This window comes from Lissotriton vulgaris, chromosome 4_1, assembly GCF_964263255.1.
Source record: "Lissotriton vulgaris chromosome 4_1, aLisVul1.2, whole genome shotgun sequence".
NCBI lineage: Eukaryota > Metazoa > Chordata > Amphibia > Caudata > Salamandridae > Lissotriton > Lissotriton vulgaris.
In genome coordinates this window covers 404,526,917-404,545,989 of record NC_141691.1, presented here as the reverse complement: position 1 = coordinate 404,545,989, position 19,073 = coordinate 404,526,917, and the positions used below count along the sequence as shown (strand labels likewise).

Genomic DNA, 19,073 nt, shown 5'->3' with positions numbered 1-19,073 from the left:
GAGCATTCTTGATTCAGGGGGGTCAGTGGCAGTGATCCTTCTGGACTTGAGTGCGGCCTTTGACACCGTTAATCATCAGGTGCTCCTCCAACGGCTGGCAGAGGTGGGTGTCAAAGGGATGGCCCTGAAATGGCTGAAATCTTTCCTCTCAGACCGGTCTTATCAAGTATGGGAAGGGGGAGAGCAGTCCACCTTGTTCCCTCTTCAATGTGGAGTTCCGCAGGGCTCATCCTTGAGCCCTACTTTATTTAACACCTATATGGCTCCACTTGAAAGAGTGGTCTCCCCTTCAGGAGTGAAGATCATCAGTTATGCTGATGATACTCAGCTGGTTGTAGGCCTCACCCAGCTGGAGGAACAACCCGAAGTCCTTCATGACTGTCTCTCTAACGTTCACCGCTGGATGTCCCAATCCGCTTTGAAGCTCAACGGGGACAAGACTGAGCTGATGGTGCTGGGCAAGGCCAGTCCCTCTCTCATCACCAGCTGTTGGCCTCGGTCCCTGGGTGACCCGCCATCCCCCAAGAAGGTAATCAAGAGCTTGGGGGTTTGGTTAGAGGAAGATTTATCCTTCAGGACACATGCTAGGAAAACCGCGGGGTATGCTTCGGCCTGCTGCGATCTGCTCGCAAGGTGCTACCTTTACTCCCGAATCCAGCTAGGAAGCTTTTGATTCGTGGTCTAATTCTGTTGCGGCTCGACTTCGGGAATGCGCTATTTTTGGGCGCACCAGAAGCGACTTTTAAAACTCTTCAGCAGGTGCAGAACGCAGCCGCGAGGGTTTTGATGGAAGTGCCGCGGAGACAATCAGCTGCCCCCGCCCTGAAAGCGCTTCACTGGCTCCCTGTTAAGGAGCGGGTAAAATTTAAGGCGCTATGTACGGCCCATAAAATTTTGCGCAGTAGGGGCCCTTCTATTCTCTCCTCTATGGCACGCCCCTACAAGCCCACAGGCCCATTGCGCTCGGATCAAAGACATCTGATGCAGACTACAAGAGTAAAAAGAGCTTGATCTGGGGGCCGATGTTTTTCGGTGCAAGTGGCGACACACTGGAACTCTTTGCCCCTTAAGATCCGTGCTGAGCCCAACATCCTGCACTTTAGGAAACTACTGAAAACACACTTGTTTCCGGTGTAGGACTGAGTGAGAGCCTTTCATTTCTGTGTTCACAGCGCCGGGATGCCCCTGGGTAACTGCACGCGTTACAAATTTTATATAATAATAATATAATAATAAATTACCCTGTATACTATAATTCCTACCCTTCATAAGTGTTCTCTAGGGACGAGATAGAGAGCGGCCCTCAAGTCCATGAAGGCCACTTATGTGTTCCTGCTTTAAGTCTACATATTTCCAACTTATTGTCTTGAAGTGGAATACCTGGTCTCGGGTGCTGACCCTGCCCGTGAATCCTTCCTTGAAGTCTGAGACAATATGATGGTCAGAGGTCCACTCCTGGAGTCTCATGAGGACTTGCCTACAGAAGATGTTTTGGCTAACATCGGTCAAATTCAGTGTGTATCTAGTTGGAAAATCCCGGCTACCCTTTCTGAAGATGGGGACAACAATTGAGCCCCGCCAAGAGGGGGGGATATCCTCGTATCTCAGGAGTTCCTTACTAAGAATGTTCAAGTATGGAGCCCAGGAGTTGTTTTGGAGAGGGTCAGGTCCCTGGAAATGCCATCTGGGACAGTGTTTTTTCCTTTTATCATTTAGTGCAAGGCCTGTTCAGTTTCCACCAACCTGAACTCTGTGAGAGTCATTTTATCTTTTCGACTTGAGGGGTCAAACTGAGCCGTTTTTGTCAGGCTTCAGGGAAATTATTACCAGTTCCTTATAGAGCTCAGAGAAATGGGCCACCCATAATTCTGAATTCACAACTGCATTGGGTGGGATATCTAAGCAGCGACTCCCGTTGGCCATGATCTTCCAGAACGCCCTGGTGTTGTTATTGTGGAGGGAGTCCGTTAGAGCCTCCGACTGGGCTTTCTCACACAATTTCCTGCTTCTTTGTAAAATTACCTAGTTGAATTTCCTTGCCCGCTTTATCACCCTACGATCCTCATTCTTTAGGGCTTTAAGAAGTTCTTCTTTAGCTGCTCTACACCATTGGGTGAACCAGCTAGGTTGATGAACGGGAGAATGACCCCTCTGTCTTTCTTTAGTGAGATCATGCTTCAGTTGGATTGACAGCTCACAGTGTAAGCTAACAAAGCTGGGGAAATGTTTGTCTCTTTCTTTGAGGGGGCTCTGTAAGTTTAAGAAACTCTGGTAGATGGACTACCTCTGTGGACAACTCTTTGTCCACACAAGAGGAGAAGATGAAGAAACCAGGGCTATTTCAAGCCTTAGCAATGCCAGCAGGCCTGGTTATAACAAAAGTGCCTCTTCAGTCACTGGTGAATTTAGGCACTCAATAGCCCATAATATATGCACTTTACTGTTCATCCTTGCACTCATGCATCAATTCATCCACACACTGGCTCGTTCTTGGCGTTCATCCGCTCATTGATGCACAATTAAACAACCCCCCAACTCAACAAGCATATTCAGAATAAATTAAAAGAATAAAAGTAGAAAAAAAGGAAAAATGCTGCCGCCTGAATGTTGCTGGCTATAAAAAAATAAGTGAAAAAACCAACACTGCAGCGGACTGACATTTTGGTGTGGCATTGGGCCTAGTGTATCCTTGTCTTAAATTTGCAGCACGGCCACCACATTTACTAGCAACGTCAGAGGATGTTGTCTCTTACTTACCCTTACAGTCTCTAAACAAAATGGTTGTCTCCTCATTACCATAAACTAGCAGTATACGATGCGCCCTCTAAAGTGAGTGCACGGACACGTTATAAAAAAGTTAATTGCATCCCCGGAATTTTTTTTAGTTACATATAAAAAGAAGCAGCGATTTGGCACTCTGGGAATATGGGAGGCTACAGAAAAGGTATTAGTCAAACGCAGGGACTACACCTAAGGTGAAAACCAGAAAAAATCACAAACCTCTGGATGATCGCATTTACTGGCGACGGTATGTTAATAAAGGCTTTTTCATACTTACCTCAAGACTGCCATGAATGTTAAGGCACAAGAAACACGATATTCTTTAATGATATATGCAAGATAAACTGCAAATATTGACTTAAGATATTCTTCAGTTGGTAGTATCACATTCACCACTGGTACGCCAACACTCTAAGCAATAACCACACCTGAGTCACTAACTGCAACCCTTGACCTATGTTGCAACTGTACTTAGTACTGCTACTTTGCAATGTGCTGGTGTTGGCATTGTTTTGATTAGTTTGGATTAAACTGAAAAAGAATAAAGAAATGTTTTTTTTTTTTTAAATATTGGAGGTGGCTAGTCAGGATTCTCTATTATCGTGATATTGGTCCCATGTAGATCTGCTGAAGGTGAAAGAGCAATAGTTTCTGAAGTCTGATGAACCCCTTCCAAAACATTAACAGCAAACTATATATCAGTGACAAATCCACAGTTGTTGACTGCGGTAAAAAACTGAACTGGAACCCAAAACATTTTGGATATTACTCCTGAGAAAAAAAGTGCTCCACTCATAAAGTGTCAGTGGTAGGGTAACCACAGCTGAAAATTTACTGGGCTAAAGTTCTACAGCCGCTGCAGGACACATGCTCACGTGCCTGACAATGGTCATCAACATAGGAAACGGACAATGAGGCACTAAGGTAGACAGTGTGTAAGTCGCATTTAATGTTCTACGTTTTACTGCAAATTCCATAGTGTCTGTGGCACTTCACTTGCTTTCTGGTAAGTTCTCCAGACTAACCCTGTAAGTGTCCACAGGAACACGTCGCCCTATGTGTTTCCTTCCACCACATTTAAAGCCAGGACATGTAGCAGAAATATAAATCGGCCAGAACAGACACAGAAAGCAAGCAAGGCCAATAGGTCTTACCTATTGGCAATGTTTAGTAGCCATGCTGTACAGCAGTGCAGATGCTTCGCAGCGCGGTCAGCTTGACCCACGCTGTCGTCTGAGGCTGTGCATGATATGTTCTCCAGGGTAGCGGGATCCTGTGCTGCATACATGAAAGGACTTGTCTGCAAACTCGTTCGGGCTTAGAATGCCACTTTCGGTAGGGAAATGACCGCCGGGATTAGCCTGAGAACCTTTATCTAGTGACACTAAAACTGCTTTTTAACCACCCTTCGAGCATCTTTCCCCCTCACTGTACCACACTAGCACCAACAGAGCAAATAGCGTCTGTAGTTGTTGACAGATTTTTATTTCTGCAAATTACTTAGATTTAAAATGAACCCATGGTTGATGCTGTGCAATTATGCAAAGATGTAGCGAGTGTGTGGGCATGAAAGTGGGGGATAATGTGCTGCATGGCTAAACACTTAGAAGGTCCTGAAGGCGAGACCTATTAGCTTCACTTTAAGGTGGCTGGATTAAGAGTGTTCATACATGGCAGAGAACTTTGCCATAGTTACTAGGGAAGCACTAGGACAACCATTTCTGCTTTAAAATATTACCATGTTCAAAAAGTGTTCAAAACACATTTCCATTAAAAAGAATCTTTAGGAGGGCGAACCTTACAATATATATGGCTATGAAGGTTACACATGATGGTGAACTGTGGTCGTAAGTATATTTACATTTTATCTCATGCTTATTTGCCCTGTCATTGTCTGTGTGCGAGGTACTTTACAGTAGGTGTATGAGTACGTCATAAGCTATGAAATATGCACATGTGCTTATCATTACTTTATGCTTAATAGCACCCAGATGAACTGATTCAAAGCCTAATACTTTCCTTTGCAGGTATCCGGTGCCGAGTACTACCTGCAATACCAAACGGATCCTACCAGTATTCAGCCAGTGTATTTCAGGACTCTCGTTGTGATTACACCTGCTTTCCTGGCTACCAGTTAGAGGGTGATCGCAACAGGATCTGCATGGAAAACGGGCGATGGAGTGGCTTAGAACCAGTCTGTGTAGGTAATTTCTGAATATTTTTTCCATAAGTTAATGTCGTTCATCCTTTGTTCATTATCACAGACTTATCCTACTTGAGGATGAGCCTTCAGCCAAAAAACAAGCCGTTGTTTACTGTCATACCTCTTCAAACTATGACTCCTGCACATAAGGGAGTTTCCAAATATGGTCTTCCTCTTCACCAGCCCTTCCTATATTTGTGCCTCCAAAATACAGATTTTAAAAAATGTCAACCTGCGTTTTTAGTATTACAATTTAAAAAAAGTGAATTTGTCATATGGTGCTTGGTAAACTTTCTGAAAAATGTGGTTAAATGTAGGCAATATATGATAATATCTCAAGGAAAGATTAAAAAAAAATGAAAAGCAGTAATTTGTATTGTATAATGTGATTTCTTTTGTACAAAGTGTTTATATTAACATATTATTGCTATGTGCTTTTATGATGGTTGGTTATAGTAATTGAATAAAGCTTTTCATTCATTCATTCAGTCTCCAGGTGGCATCCTATTCTTAAGAGTAAGAATGGTAAGCAGTGACCAGGTCACTTTATTTTTTTTTTAAACAGATTTTATTGAGTTTCAAAGCAGCATCAAACAGCTGGCACATATGTGATATCACACACAATAAAGTAATACAAACCCAGCTACAATATCTCAAACTATTCCCAACCAGAGTTGCGCTCAAAAGAAATCCAAATAGCAGATGTTTATGTCCCTTTAAGAATCGTCCTATTCCAACAATCGAAGAAAAGTAGGTGGCCACAGTGTGTGTCTGAAAGCCAATCTGTTGGGGGTTCAGGCAGCAGAAAGTGGGTTTGTAGGTATAGCAACATCCCTAGCCAGGGGCAAAAGCTGGGGAACCACCGAGGATGTCATCTGCGACAGGGAATCCATGTTCTTTAATCAATCCACCAATGCCTCCCAGACCCGGGCCATATCTAGAGAGTTACATCCCCGCCTAGCTTCCCTTCTTAGCACGTCACTCTCATATCCCACCCACCACTCAAGTTCTCTACACCAGATTGTAACACGGGGTCTCCTGAGAACCTCCCGATTTCTGGGGATTTTCCTCTTAGCCAGAATAAAGTCCCAGTCTTGAAATCTGAGTGTGGCCTTTGATTTGGTAGTGTGTGGGAACCAGATCAGCAAACAGTGCCTTGGGAACAGGGGACCTCCCTCATGATGATATCAGCAACTATGTTTGGGATCTCTTTCCAGTAATCAGTTAGCAATGGACAGAATCCCAGCATATACAGGAACTCCGCACGCACACACCCCTACATATCAGGCATGCTGTTCCACCCATACTGAAATACCTATTTATTTTCCCTGGGGTGATGTATGCCCAATTTAAGACATAAAAGTTGATTAGTTTGAATCGGGCGTTCCTGGACACCCTGGGGGCCCGCTCCAGCAAAGTCACCTTATCCCCTTCGGGTATGGGAATTCCCAGGTCCTCTTCTCATTGGGTCTGCAGGGCTTCTGGGGCAGTGGCATGACTTCTCTAATCACCCTATATAAACAGGTGACTGCTTTGAAAATGCCAGAGAATGTAACAATGTATTGCCAGCTCTTAAGATGCCATGGCTCAAACATGCCTGGGCCCAATGCATGCGGATCACGTCCGTTACCTCCCTGTGGAGCTGACAGTGATCTTGAGGTAAACCGAATTCCAAGTGAAAGTTCACAAACGGGAGGTACTCCTCAGCCTGTAAAAGTCCTGTATTCTCAACGCCTCTGCCACCATCAAATCCGTCAAATCCTGCCAGTCACCCCCTTGGGGCAGCACCTATAGCATACTCATTTGCATGTCAGGCAAATATGGAACCCACACTTGCGTCTATTGTAGGCACCGGGCCCAGGAAGGCCGTAACAAGCCACCTATGGGACTTGTAGTGTAGTCCACTTGGTGTGGTTGGAAGTACTATGTCCTTCATGTGCTTAGATGCCAGGGTCAATCAGTACCAGCAGGATGTGTGTATGGGATAGTAATATGAAGCCCCAATGACAGCATGCTGTGAATACCTCTAATAGAAAAGTTTTGTTACTAATTGAACTTTACTCCTTCTGTTATCTTGGGGACTGCTGAGGAGAGCTAGTAAGTTCACTCAAGTAAGTCTTTTTTTCAGGCTTGTACATGGGAGTGGTGTGTTTGTTCTGAAACCATACGTCACTCAGTCTAACTCTATTCAACCCAGGAGAGCATTAATGCCATGCCGTTCTGTGTTCTCCATGACCACATAAGAGTAAACATGATTGGCACGTCAAGATGTGCAGAGAAAGTTTTTCAACACCTTCTCCGTTTCCAAGAAAATTACAACTGTCCCAGCATCAGTTCCAGTGGAGCTACAGCAGTACGTGATAGAAGCTGGTAGTGAAGGCAATAGGTGGGTGAGATTCTGTTAAACATCCTCAGTTCCTTGACAGCTTGGACAATGGCTTGCGAGGTTGGGCAACGGCTTGTGGGATGCTGGCATGCAGGGCGTTGCCTGCATTATGGTGGGCTAGATGCAGGGCTTGGACCTCTGTTGTAGATGCAAGGCTTGTACTTCTGTTCTAGATGTAAGGCGTAAACTTCTGTTCTAGATGCAGGACTTGTACTTTTGTTCTAGATGCATGACTGGTACTTCTGTTCCCAGATGCAGGACTGGTACTTTTGTTCCCAGATGCAGGGCTTGAACTTCTTTTGTAGTTGCAAGGCTTGAACTTCGGTTCTAGATGCAGGGCTGGTACTTCTTTTTCAGATGCAGGGTTTGAACGTCTTGTAGATGCAGGAGTTGAACTTCTGTACAAGATGCAGGTCTTGTACTGGTGTTGTAGATGCAAGCTTGTGCTTGTATTGCAGGGCTTGTACTTCTGTTCCAGATGCAGTGCTTGTATTTCTGTTTCAGATGCAGGTCTTGTACTTCTGTTCCAGATGCAGGGCTTGTATTTCTGTTGCAGATGTTGGGCTTGTACTTCTGTTGCAAATGCAGGGCTTGTACATCTGTTCTAGATGCAGGGCTTTTACTTCTGTTCTAGATGCAGGGCGTGTACTTCTGCTCCCGATGCAGGGCTTGTGCTGCTTCTGTTGTAGATACAGGGCTTTTACTTCTATTCCCAATTCAGGGCTTGTACTTCTATTCTAGATGCAGCGCTTGTACTTCGGCTCCTGGTGCAGGGCTTGTGCTTCTGTTGTAGATACAGGGCTTTTACTTCTGTTCCCCATTCAGGGCTTGTACTTCTTTTCTAGATGCAGGTCTTGTATGTCTGTTCCCAATGCAGGGCTTGTACTTCTGTTATAAATGCAGGGCTGGTACTTCTTTTTCAGATGCAGGGTTTGAACGTCTTGTAGATGCAGGAGTTGAACTTCTGTACAAGATGCAGGTCTTGTACTGGTGTTGTAGATGCAAGCTTGTGCTTGTATTGCAGGGCTTGTACTTCTGTTCCAGATGCAGTGCTTGTATTTCTGTTGCAGATGCTGGGCTTGTACTTCTGTTGCAAATGCAGGGCTTGTAGTTCTGTTCTAGATGCAGGGCTTGTACTTCTGTTCTAAATGCAGGGCGTGTACTTTTCCCGATGCAGGGCTTGTGCTTCTGTTGTAGATACAGGGCTTTTACTTCTGTTCCCAATTCAGAGCTTGTACTTCTTTTCTCTATTCAGGGCTTGTACATCTTTTCTAGATGCAGGGCTTGTACTTCTGTTTCAGATGCAGGACTTGAACCTCTGTTGTAGATGCATAGCTTGTACTTCTGATCCTGATGCAGGGATTGTACTTCTGTTCTAAATGCAGGTCTTGTACTGGTGTTGTAGATGCAAGCTTGTGCTTGTATTGCAGGGCTTGTACTTCTGTTCCAGATGCAGTGCTTGTATTTCTGTTGCAGATGCTGGGCTTGTACTTCTGTTGCAAATGCAGGGCTTGTAGTTCTGTTCTAGATGCAGGGCTTGTACTTCTGTTCTAAATGCAGGGCGTGTACTTTTCCCGATGCAGGGCTTGTGCTTCTGTTGTAGATACAGGGCTTTTACTTCTGTTCCCAATTCAGAGCTTGTACTTCTTTTCTCTATTCAGGGCTTGTACATCTTTTCTAGATGCAGGGCTTGTACTTCTGTTTCAGATGCAGGACTTGAACCTCTGTTGTAGATGCAGGGCTTGTACTTCTGCTCCCGATGCAGGGCTTGTGCTTCTGTTGTAGATACGGGGCTTTTACTTCTGTTCCCAATTCAGAGCTTGTACTTCTTTTCTCGATTCAGGGCTTGTACATCTTTTCTAGATGCAGGACTTGCACTTCTGTTCCAGATGCAGGACTTGAACCTCTGTTGTAGATGCATAGCTTGTACTTCTGATCCTGATGCAGGGATTGTACTTCTGTTCTAGATGCAGGGCTTGCACTTCTGCTCCTGATTCAGAGATTGTACTTCTTTTCTCGATTCAGGTCTTGTATATCTTTTCTAAATGCAGGGCTTGTACTTCTGTTGTAGATGCAGGGCTTGTACTTCTGCTCCCGATGCAGGGCTTGTGCTTCTGTTGTAGATACAGGGCTTTTACCTCTGTTCCCAATTCAGGGCTTGTACTTCTGTTCTAGATGCAGGTCTTGTACGTCTGTTCCCAATGCAGGGCTTGTACTTCTGTTCTAGATGCAGGGCTTGTACTTCTGATCCTGATGCAGGGATTGTACTTCTGTTCTAGATGCAGGGCTTGTATTTGTGTTTCAGATGCAGTGCTTGAACCTCTGTTGTAGATGCAGGTCTAGTACTTCCGTTCCCGATGCAGGGCTTGCACTTTTTTCCCGATGGACGACTTGTACTTCTGTTTTAGATGCAGGCCTCTACTTCTGTTCCAGATGCAGGTCTTGTACTTCTGTTGTAGATGCATGGCTTGTACTTCTGCTCCGATTCAGAGATTGTACTACTTTTCTCGATTCAGGTCTTGTACATCTTTTCTAGATGCAGGGCTTGTACTTCTCTTCCAGATGCAGGACTTGAACCTCTGTTGAAGATGCAGGGCTTGTACTTCTGTTCCAGATGCAGGGCTTGAACTTATGTTCTAGATGCAGCACTTGGACTTCTGATCTAGACAGGGCCGGCCTTAACACTGGTGGCACCCTGTGCAACAATGTATTTTAGCGCCCCCCCAATGACCACCTCTGCCGCTGATTCCCTCACTAGTACCCTTTAACAGTGCCTCCTCAAGTGTCCGTAACCACTGTCCCTCAGATTCATTTAGTTTACAGCACCACTCTTACCAGTGGAGTGTCTCAGATCACTTTGCACAGAGACACTCATATGTGTGTAATCAGTGTATAGGACATGTTACATCAGACAGGACTGCAAGGAGTAGTGTAGGAGTGACATGTCAGGAATAGTGTTATGCAATATAGTTTGAGTCCTTATTCAGGTAAAGCGCAAATTCAGAATTTAAAACATAACACCATTGTTAGGGGTTCTCTTTAATAATAAGAATTATTTTCTACCCAAATGAAACCTTTTGGCAAGATTAGCATAATGAAAGACTGGGCAAAAAACATAAAGCCCTAACATATACCTTGAAGTTTGCATGCAGCTCTAGGATGACAGTAAATAGCTCAATCTTCTATATTAGAATTTTGACTTATAAAAGACAAGTAACAAAAGGAGCTCTCTCACAAAAGCAGTAACCCACTGACCTATTTACATTATATGCAATTTGTTATCTGCATGATACACGTTCTTAGCAGCAGTCATTTTAACCCTCTGCACTACCTTAGGATAAGTCAAAACTTCCACTAGACAAACCTCCAGTCTCTTTCCATGAACACAATTTATTTATATCCAGAGTTCCCTTGACATTTTAATCAATGCCTGAAAATGGGTGGAGGCCAGGAACGCGGCAGCAAGTGCTTTTAAAACGATAATATACTTGGAAAAATGCCGCCCCCACCCCAAGTCAGCGCCCAGTGCTGTGGCACCGATAGCACCACCCTAGAGCCGGCCCTGGTTCTAGATGCAGGGCGTGAACCTCTGTTCTAGATACAGGACTGGTACTTCTGTTCTAGATGCAGGGCTTGCACTTCTGTTCCCAATGCAGGGCTTGTATTTGTGTTGTAGATACAGGGCTTGTACTTCTGTTCCTTATTCAGGGCTACAACTTCTTTTCTAGATGCAGGACTTGTATTTCTGTTCAAGATGCTGGGCTTGAACATCTGGTGTCGTTGCAGGTCTATACTTCTGTTCCCAATGCAGGGCTTGTACTTCTGTTCAAGATCCAGAGCTTGAACATCCTTTCTAGATGCAAGGCTTAAACTTCTGTTCTTGATGCAAGGCTTAAACCTCTTTACTAGATGTAGGGCATGTACTTATGTTCTAGATGCAGGGCTGGTACTTCTGTTCCAGATGCAGGGCTTGTACTTCTGTTGTAGATACAGGGCTTGTACTTCTGCTGTAGATGGAGGGCTTGTACTTCTGTTGTAGATGCATGGCTTGTACTTCTGTTGTAGATGCATGGCGTGTACGTCTGCTGTAGATGGAGGGCTTGTACTTCTGTTGTAGATGCATGGCTTGTACTTCTGTTGTAGATGCATGGCGTGTACTTCTGTTGTAGATGCATGGCTTGTACGTCTGTTCCAGATGCAGGGCTTGTACTTCTGTTGTAGATGCATGGCTTGTACTTCTGTTGTAGATGCATGGCGTGTACTTCTGTTGTAGATGCATGGCTTGTACGTCTGTTCCAGATGCAGGGCTTGTACTTCTGTTGTAGATGCATGGCTTGTACTTCTGTTGTAGATGCATGGCTTGTACTTCTGTTGTAGATGCAAGGCGTGTACTTCAGTTGTAGATGCATGGCGTGTACTTCTGTTGTAAATGCATGGCTTGTACGTCTGTTCCAGATGCAGGGCTTGTACTTCTGTTGTAGATGCATGGCTTGTACTTCTGTTGTAGATGCATGGCTTGTACGTCTGTTCCAGATGCAGGGCTTGTACTTCTGTTGTAGATGCATGGCTTGTACGTCTGTTCCAGATGCAGGGCTTGTACTTCTGTTGTAGATGCATGGCTTGTACTTCTGTTGTAGATGCATGGCTTGTACTTCTGTTGTAGATGCATGGGGTGTACTTCAGTTGTAGATGCATGGCGTGTACTTCTGTTGTAAATGCATGGCTTGTACGTCTGTTCCAGATGCAGGGCTTGTACTTCTATTACAGATGCATGGCTTGTACTTCTGTTGTGGATGCATGGCGTGTACTTCAGTTGTAGATGCATGGCCTGTACTTCTGTTGTAAATGCATGGCTTGTACGTCTGTTCCAGATGCAGGGCTTGTACTTCTATTCCAGATGCATGGCTTGTACTTCTGTTGTAGATGCATGGCTTGTACTTCTGTTGTAGATGCAGGGCGTGTACTTCTGTTGTAAATGCATGGCTTGTACGTCTGTTCCAGATGCAGGGCTTGTACTTCTATTCCAGATGCATGGCTTGTACTTCTGCTGTAGATGCATGGCTTGTACTTCTGTTGTAGATGCAGGGCGTGTACGTCTGTTGTAAATGCATGGCTTGTACTTCTATTCCAGATGCATGGCTTGTACTTCTGCTGTAGATGCAGGGCTTGTACTTCTGTTGTAGATGCATGGCTTGTACGTCTGTTCCAGATGCAGGGCTTGTACTTCTGTTGTAGATGCATGGCGTGTACTTCAGTTGTAGATGCAGGGCTTGTACTTCTGTTGTAGATGCATGGCTTGTACTTCTGCTGTAGATGGAAGGCTTGTACTTCTGTTGTAGATGCATGGCGTGTACGTCTGTTGTAGATGCATGGCTTGTACGTCTGTTCCAGATGCAGGACTTGTACTTCTGTTCCAGATGCATGGCTTGTACTTCAGTTGTAGATGCAGGGCTTGTACTTCTGTTGTAGATGCATTGCTTGTACGTCTGTTCCAGATGCATGGCTTGTACTTCTGTTGTAGATGCATGGCGTGTACGTCTGTTGTAGATGCATGGCTTGTACATCTGTTCCAGATGCAGGACTTGTACTTCTGTTCCAGATGCATGGCTTGTACTTCAGTTGTAGATGCATGGCGTGTACGTCTGTTGTAGATGCATGGCTTGTACGTCTGTTCCAGATGCAGGACTTGTACTTCTGTTCCAGATGCATGGCTTGTACTTCTGCTGTAGATGCATTGCTTGTACTTCTGTTGTAGATGCATGGCGTGTACTTCAGTTGTAGATGCATGGCTTGTACTTCTGCTGTAGATGCAGGGCTTGTACTTCTGTTGTAGATGCATGGCTTGTACTTCTGTTGTAGATACAGGGCTTGTTCTTCTGTTGTAAATGCATGGCTTGTACGTCTGTTCCAGATGCAGGGCTTGTACTTCTGTTGTAGATGCATGGCTTGTACTTCTGTTGTAGATGCATGGCGTGTACTTCAGTTGTAGATGCATGGCGTGTACTTCTGTTGTAGATGCATGGCTTGTACGTCTGTTCCAGATGCAGGGCTTGTACTTCTATTACAGATGCATGGCGGGTGGAGACGGTGGCAGAGTCTCCATACCGCTTGCTGGCTGGAAATTGCTCGTAAGCTGCTGTGTGTAGACATAGCGAGATATAGCTAGACTACTACTTGATTTTAAAATTGATTGTGAATAACATTGTGTGTTTTTAAAATTGATCGACAGAAATTCCGCATTGCCTTACACCTTCACTGCATCAATCACTAGTGTCAGGGCTCCTTCCTCAGCGCAATCCAAGCGCTAGTTTCCGCCTACCACCTCCCGTTCTGGCAAGGGGAAAGCAGGCTTTAACACCACTTCCGGTCCCACTAGGAGCGGTTAGCGCTCTAGTGGTTGTACGCAGGGCTACTTAGCCCTCGCACCTCCCTGAGCGCGCAGCGATCGCGCGCAGCCCCGCCGAAGACCCGCCAAAGAGCTGCCCGTCTGCGCCCGTCCGCGACAGGACGAGGCCAGGGGCCCGCTACATTGCCCCTACAATATGGACACGGCTGCCCCCATTATAAGGTATTCTGCGCATACTCTCCTTGCCTTACAACCCCAGGACATACATAGATGTACCAACAGACTGTCTGTCTGCCCTGAAGGGCCGTTTTCATGTTTACTATGTGGTTTTCAGGCTACTCACTGTAACATCATTATCGGGAAGCCTGTCAATGATAAAATCACTTCAGATGGCTGGAAAAGCTTTTTACTTAATGTGAGGTCCCTCCCAAAGCATCATATGCAACTTTGGGACTGCATACATAGTATAAAGCCTGAGATCTGTTTCATAACTGAAACATGGCTCAAACCCCACACTACTCCAACTATCACCTTGGGAATACCTATGGGGTATAAAATTCTCCGCCAAGATCGACTGGAGAAAGTAGGAGGCGGGATCGCCATTGTTTATAAAGACAGTCTGAACATTAGGGTTTTAGAACAAGCAATGTTACCCACTATGGAAATAATTATTTTTCATTTACAAGTTAGCCCTAAGGTTCGCTGGAAAGGAGCACTAGTGTATCGCCCGCCCGGATCTAATGCTGGGTTTTCCCTAGCTTTGACTGAATTTTTAGCCCCACACATGAAAACGAATGAAAACTTTATCCTACTGGGAGACTTTAATTTTCATACTGATGTTGCAGACCATCCTGACACTATCACATTTTTGGCAGATCTTGCCTTGCTGGGCCTTCATCTTCGTAATAATGGCCCCACTCATACAGGTGGCCATACTCTGGACCTAATTTTTACCACTCTCCCTAATGTCTATTGCCACCCTCCTAAATATATCTATTGGTCGGACCACAAAATGTTAGATTTTTCTTTCCTTCATTTACCTGAACCCATTAACCGCCCCATCATGCAAACTATCAAACGCAGGCCATGGCACAAAGTCACTCCAGATAGGTTTATTCAGGTCTGGAAACAGCCAGTCTTTACAGATTCTGATGACATTGAGACAGCTCTCAAAAATTGGATTCCTCACTGATGGAAACCATTAATGTTTTGGCTCCCCAGAAAGCAGTCAAACAACCTACCATAGCTAAAAGGGAAGCATGGTACACAGAGGCCCTTAAAATAGAAAAACAGGGATGCAGGAAGCTGGAGAAACTATGGAGACGTTCACATAAGGAGGAAGACAAAGATCGTTATATAACAGCTATGAACATCTACTATAACAATATTAAAAGAGCAAGGAAAGTCAGTCTTACCTCCCAAATAACTGAGGCAGGTAACTCCACTCGAGAGTTATTTAAAATCATACAGACTTTTACCAATCCTGCAATATGTGAGAGTCCGGATGCTTTTACTCAAGAACTCTGCAATAATATCTCCCAGTTCTTTGAAGAAAAAATCGAGGGGATATATAAGAAAATTATGAAAGTCACAGGTCCTTCTGAGATCTTGGCCCCTAGGATTCTCCCCCCAACAACCCCTGACAAAACGTTCCATGTAATTCCAGAAGTTACCTTAAAAGATCTAACTACCCTTATTGGTAACATGAAAACAGGCTCCCCCACTGACCTGATCCCTGCAAAAATGATTTCCCCCTTGGTGGAATCACTAGGCCCCACTATTCAGAAACGTATAAATCTCTCCTTTGCCGAGGGACAACTTCCACAACCTTGGAAAGAAGCGGTAGTGAACCCTATACGAAAAAACACCACTCTTCCCTGGTCAGAACTCTCCAACCTTCGCCCTATCTCCCTTCTCCCTTTCATTAGCAAGCTGGCTGAGAAACACGTCAATACCATCCTTTCCAAATTTATCGAGGCGACAGGGGGCCTGGACCAATCACAATCTGGGTTCAGGCCCAACCACAGCACTGAATCAGCCCTCCTATCTGTGACTGATAAGATCAAAATGTCACAGGATAGAGGAGGGTCTATGATATTAGTGCTGTTGGACCTGTCTGCGGCCTTCGATACCGTGTCCCATAACATCCTTCTCAGCCGCTTGCAGGGAGTGGGAATTGGAGGCTCAGCACTGTCTTGGCTGGAGAGTTTCCTTTCCGGGAGATCGCAATCTGTCAGCTTGGGCCCCTATTGTTCCACCTCGAAGGCGCTCACAAAGGGGGTGCCACAAGGCTCATGTCTCAGCCCTACATTGTTTAATGTATATGTGGCCCCCCTTGCTGAGATTGTGCGGAAGTATGGGTTCACACCAGTTTCTTACGCTGATGACACCCAGCTCCTCTACCCTTTCAGCTCCCTTGATCCTACGGTCAAGGCAAATTTTGCTGAGGGTATGAGGGCAGTGTCACATTGGATGGCTGCAAATTGCCTCCAATGTAACGTTGCAAAAACTGAGGTTATGCTCTTCGGCAGAGCGAGCCTTCTTTGGTCTCCTGAATGGTGGCCGCTGGACTTGGGCCCAGTCCCTACACCTAAGCCTCATGTCAAAAATCTAGGGGTTAAGATTGACCAAAAATTGACGCTCAAGGAGCATATCAATCATATTGCAGGACTATGCTTTTACACCATTGGCCTCCTAAGACGAGTATTTCCTTATCTTCCTGATACTTACAGGAAGACACTCGTGCAGGCTCTGGTTACTAGCCGCCTAGACTACTGCAACGGCCTGCTGACGCTAGCAAACGCTGACGCAGTAGGTCGTTTGCAGGTGGTCCAGAATACGGCGGCTAGGCTGGTCATGGGTGCGCCAGCTAGGACTCCTTCTAAGCCTTTGTTGATGGAGCTACATTGGCTCCCGATACGGCAGCGTATTAGTTTCAAAATATGCTGCACGGTCCACAAATGCTTATATGGGGATGGCCCTAAATATCTCTCCCAATCTGTTGAACTGTACCAACCTAGCCGTTCACTTCGTTCAAGCAACCAAGCACTCCTGAAACCCCCTGCAACAAAAAGAGCGAGACAGGGAGACCGAGCATTTTCGTCGGTTGGGCCTGCCCTATGGAATAAACTTCCCACAGAAATGAGGCTGAACACCAATCATCTAGCCTTTAGAAAGGCCCTGAAAACACTCCTCTTTCAGGAAGCATTTCAGTCCCATTAATGCACCTGAAGATCACGACAACGTCTTGGCTGGCAAAGCGCGGAGATACCCTTATGGGATTGATTCCTGCGCGATATAAGAAATTAAAATAAATAAAATAAATGGCTTGTACGTCTGCTGTAGATGCAGGGCTTGTACTTCTGTTGTAGATGCATGGCTTGTACTTCTGTTGTAGATGCAGGGCGTGTACTTCTGTTGTAGATGCATGGCTTGTACGTCTGTTCAAGATGCAGGGCTTGTACTTCTGTTGTAGATGCATGGCTTGTACTTCAGTTGTAGATGCATGGCGTGTATGTCTGTTGTAGATGCATGGCTTGTACGTCTGTTCCAGATGCAGGACTTGTACTTCTGTTCCAGATGCATGGCTTGTACTTCTGCTGTAGATGCAGGGCTTGTACTTCTGTTGTAGATGCCGGTCTTGTACTTCTGTTCCCGATGCAGGCCTTGTACTTATGTTATAGATGCATGGCTTGTACTTCTGCTCCCGATTCAGAGCTTGTACTTCTTTTCACGATTCAGGGCTTGTACATCTTTTCTAGATGCAGGGCTTGTACTTCTGTTCCAGATGCAGGACTTGAACCTCTGTTGTAGATGCAGGGCTTGTACATCTGTTCTAGATGCAGGGCCTGTACTTCTGTTCCAGATGCTGGACTTGAACCTCTGTTGTAGAATCATCAGGGCTTGTACTTCTGTTCTAGATGCAGGGCATGAACTTCTGTTCTAAATGCGGGACTCTTATTTGTCTTCTAGATGCAGGGCTTGTACTTCTGTTCCCGATGCAGGGCTTATACTTGTGTTGTAGACACAAGGCTTGTACTTCTGTTCCTGATTCAGGGCTTGTACTTTTTTCTAGAGGCAGGGCTTGTATTTCTGTTCCAGATGCAGGGCTTGAACATCTGTTGTAGATGCAGGTCTTATACTTCTGTTCTAGATGCAGGGCTTGAACATCTGTTCTAGATACAAGGCTTAAACTTCTGTTCTCGATTCAAAGCTTAAACCTTAGTTCTAGATGCAGGGCATGTGGTTCTGTTCTAGATGCGGGACTTGTACTTCTGTTCCCGATGCAGGGCTTATACTTGTGTTGTAGACACAGGGCTTGTACTTCTGTTCCTGATTCAGGGCTTGTATTTTTTTTCTAGAGGCAGGGCTTGTATTTCTGTTCCAGATGCAGGGCTTGAACATCTGTTGTAGATGCAGGTCTTATACTTCTGTTCTAGATGCAGGGCTTGAACATCTGTTCTATATACAAGGCTTAAACTTCTGTTCTCGATTCAAAGCTTAAACCTTAGTTCTAGATGCAGGGCATGTACCTCTGTTCTAGATGCAGGACTTGTACTTCTGTTCTAGATGCGGGACTCAGTGAAGGGCTGGTACTTGTGTTCCAAATGCTGGGCTTGAACTTCTGTTCTAGACGCAGGGCTTGTACTTCCTTTTCAGATGCAGGGCAGGTACTTATGTTGTAGGTGCATGGCTTGTTCCTCTGTTGTAGATGCAGGACATGTACCTCTGTTCCAGATGCAGGGCTTGAACTTCTGTTATAGATGGAGGGCTTGAACTTCTGTTAAAGATGCAGAGCTTGTACTTCTGTTCCAGATGCATGGCTTGTACTTCTGTTGTAGAATCATGGCTTGTACGTCTGTTGTAGATGCAGGGGATGTACTTCTGTTCCGGATGCAGGGCTTGAACTTCTGTTATAGATGGAGGGCTTGAACTTCTGTTAAAGATGCAGAGCTTGTACTTCTGTTCCAGATGCATGGCTTGTACTTCTGTTGTAGAATCATGGCTTGTACGTCTGTTGTAGATGCAGGGAATGTACTTCTGTTCCAGATGCAGGGCTTGAACTTCTGTTATAGATGGAGGGCTTGAACTTCTGTTCTAGATGCAGAGCTTGTACTTCTGTTCCAGATGCATGGCTTGTACTTCTGTTGTAGAATCATGGCTTGTACGTCTGTTGTAGATGCAGGGGATGTACTTCTGTTCCAGATGCAGGGCTTGAACTTCTGTTATAGATGGAGGGCTTGAACTTCTGTTCTAGATGCAGAGCTTGTACTTCTGTTCCAGATGCATGGCTTGTACTTCTGTTGTAGAATCATGGCTTGTACGTCTGTTCTAGATGCAGGGCTTGTACTTCTGTT

At 45.2% G+C, this 19,073-nt stretch overlaps 1 protein-coding gene across 1 annotated transcript in view; it reads left to right on the top strand.

Annotated features, from left to right (window-relative positions):
- The window catches only part of SRPX2 (sushi repeat containing protein X-linked 2), a 204,784-nt gene that overhangs the window by 96,917 nt on the left and 88,794 nt on the right, over positions 1-19,073 (top strand). The window contains exon 4 of the mRNA XM_086918793.1: positions 4,809-4,985. Within this exon, the coding sequence (XP_086774919.1) occupies positions 4,809-4,985 (177 nt within the window). The remainder of the gene's footprint in view (positions 1-4,808; positions 4,986-19,073) is intronic.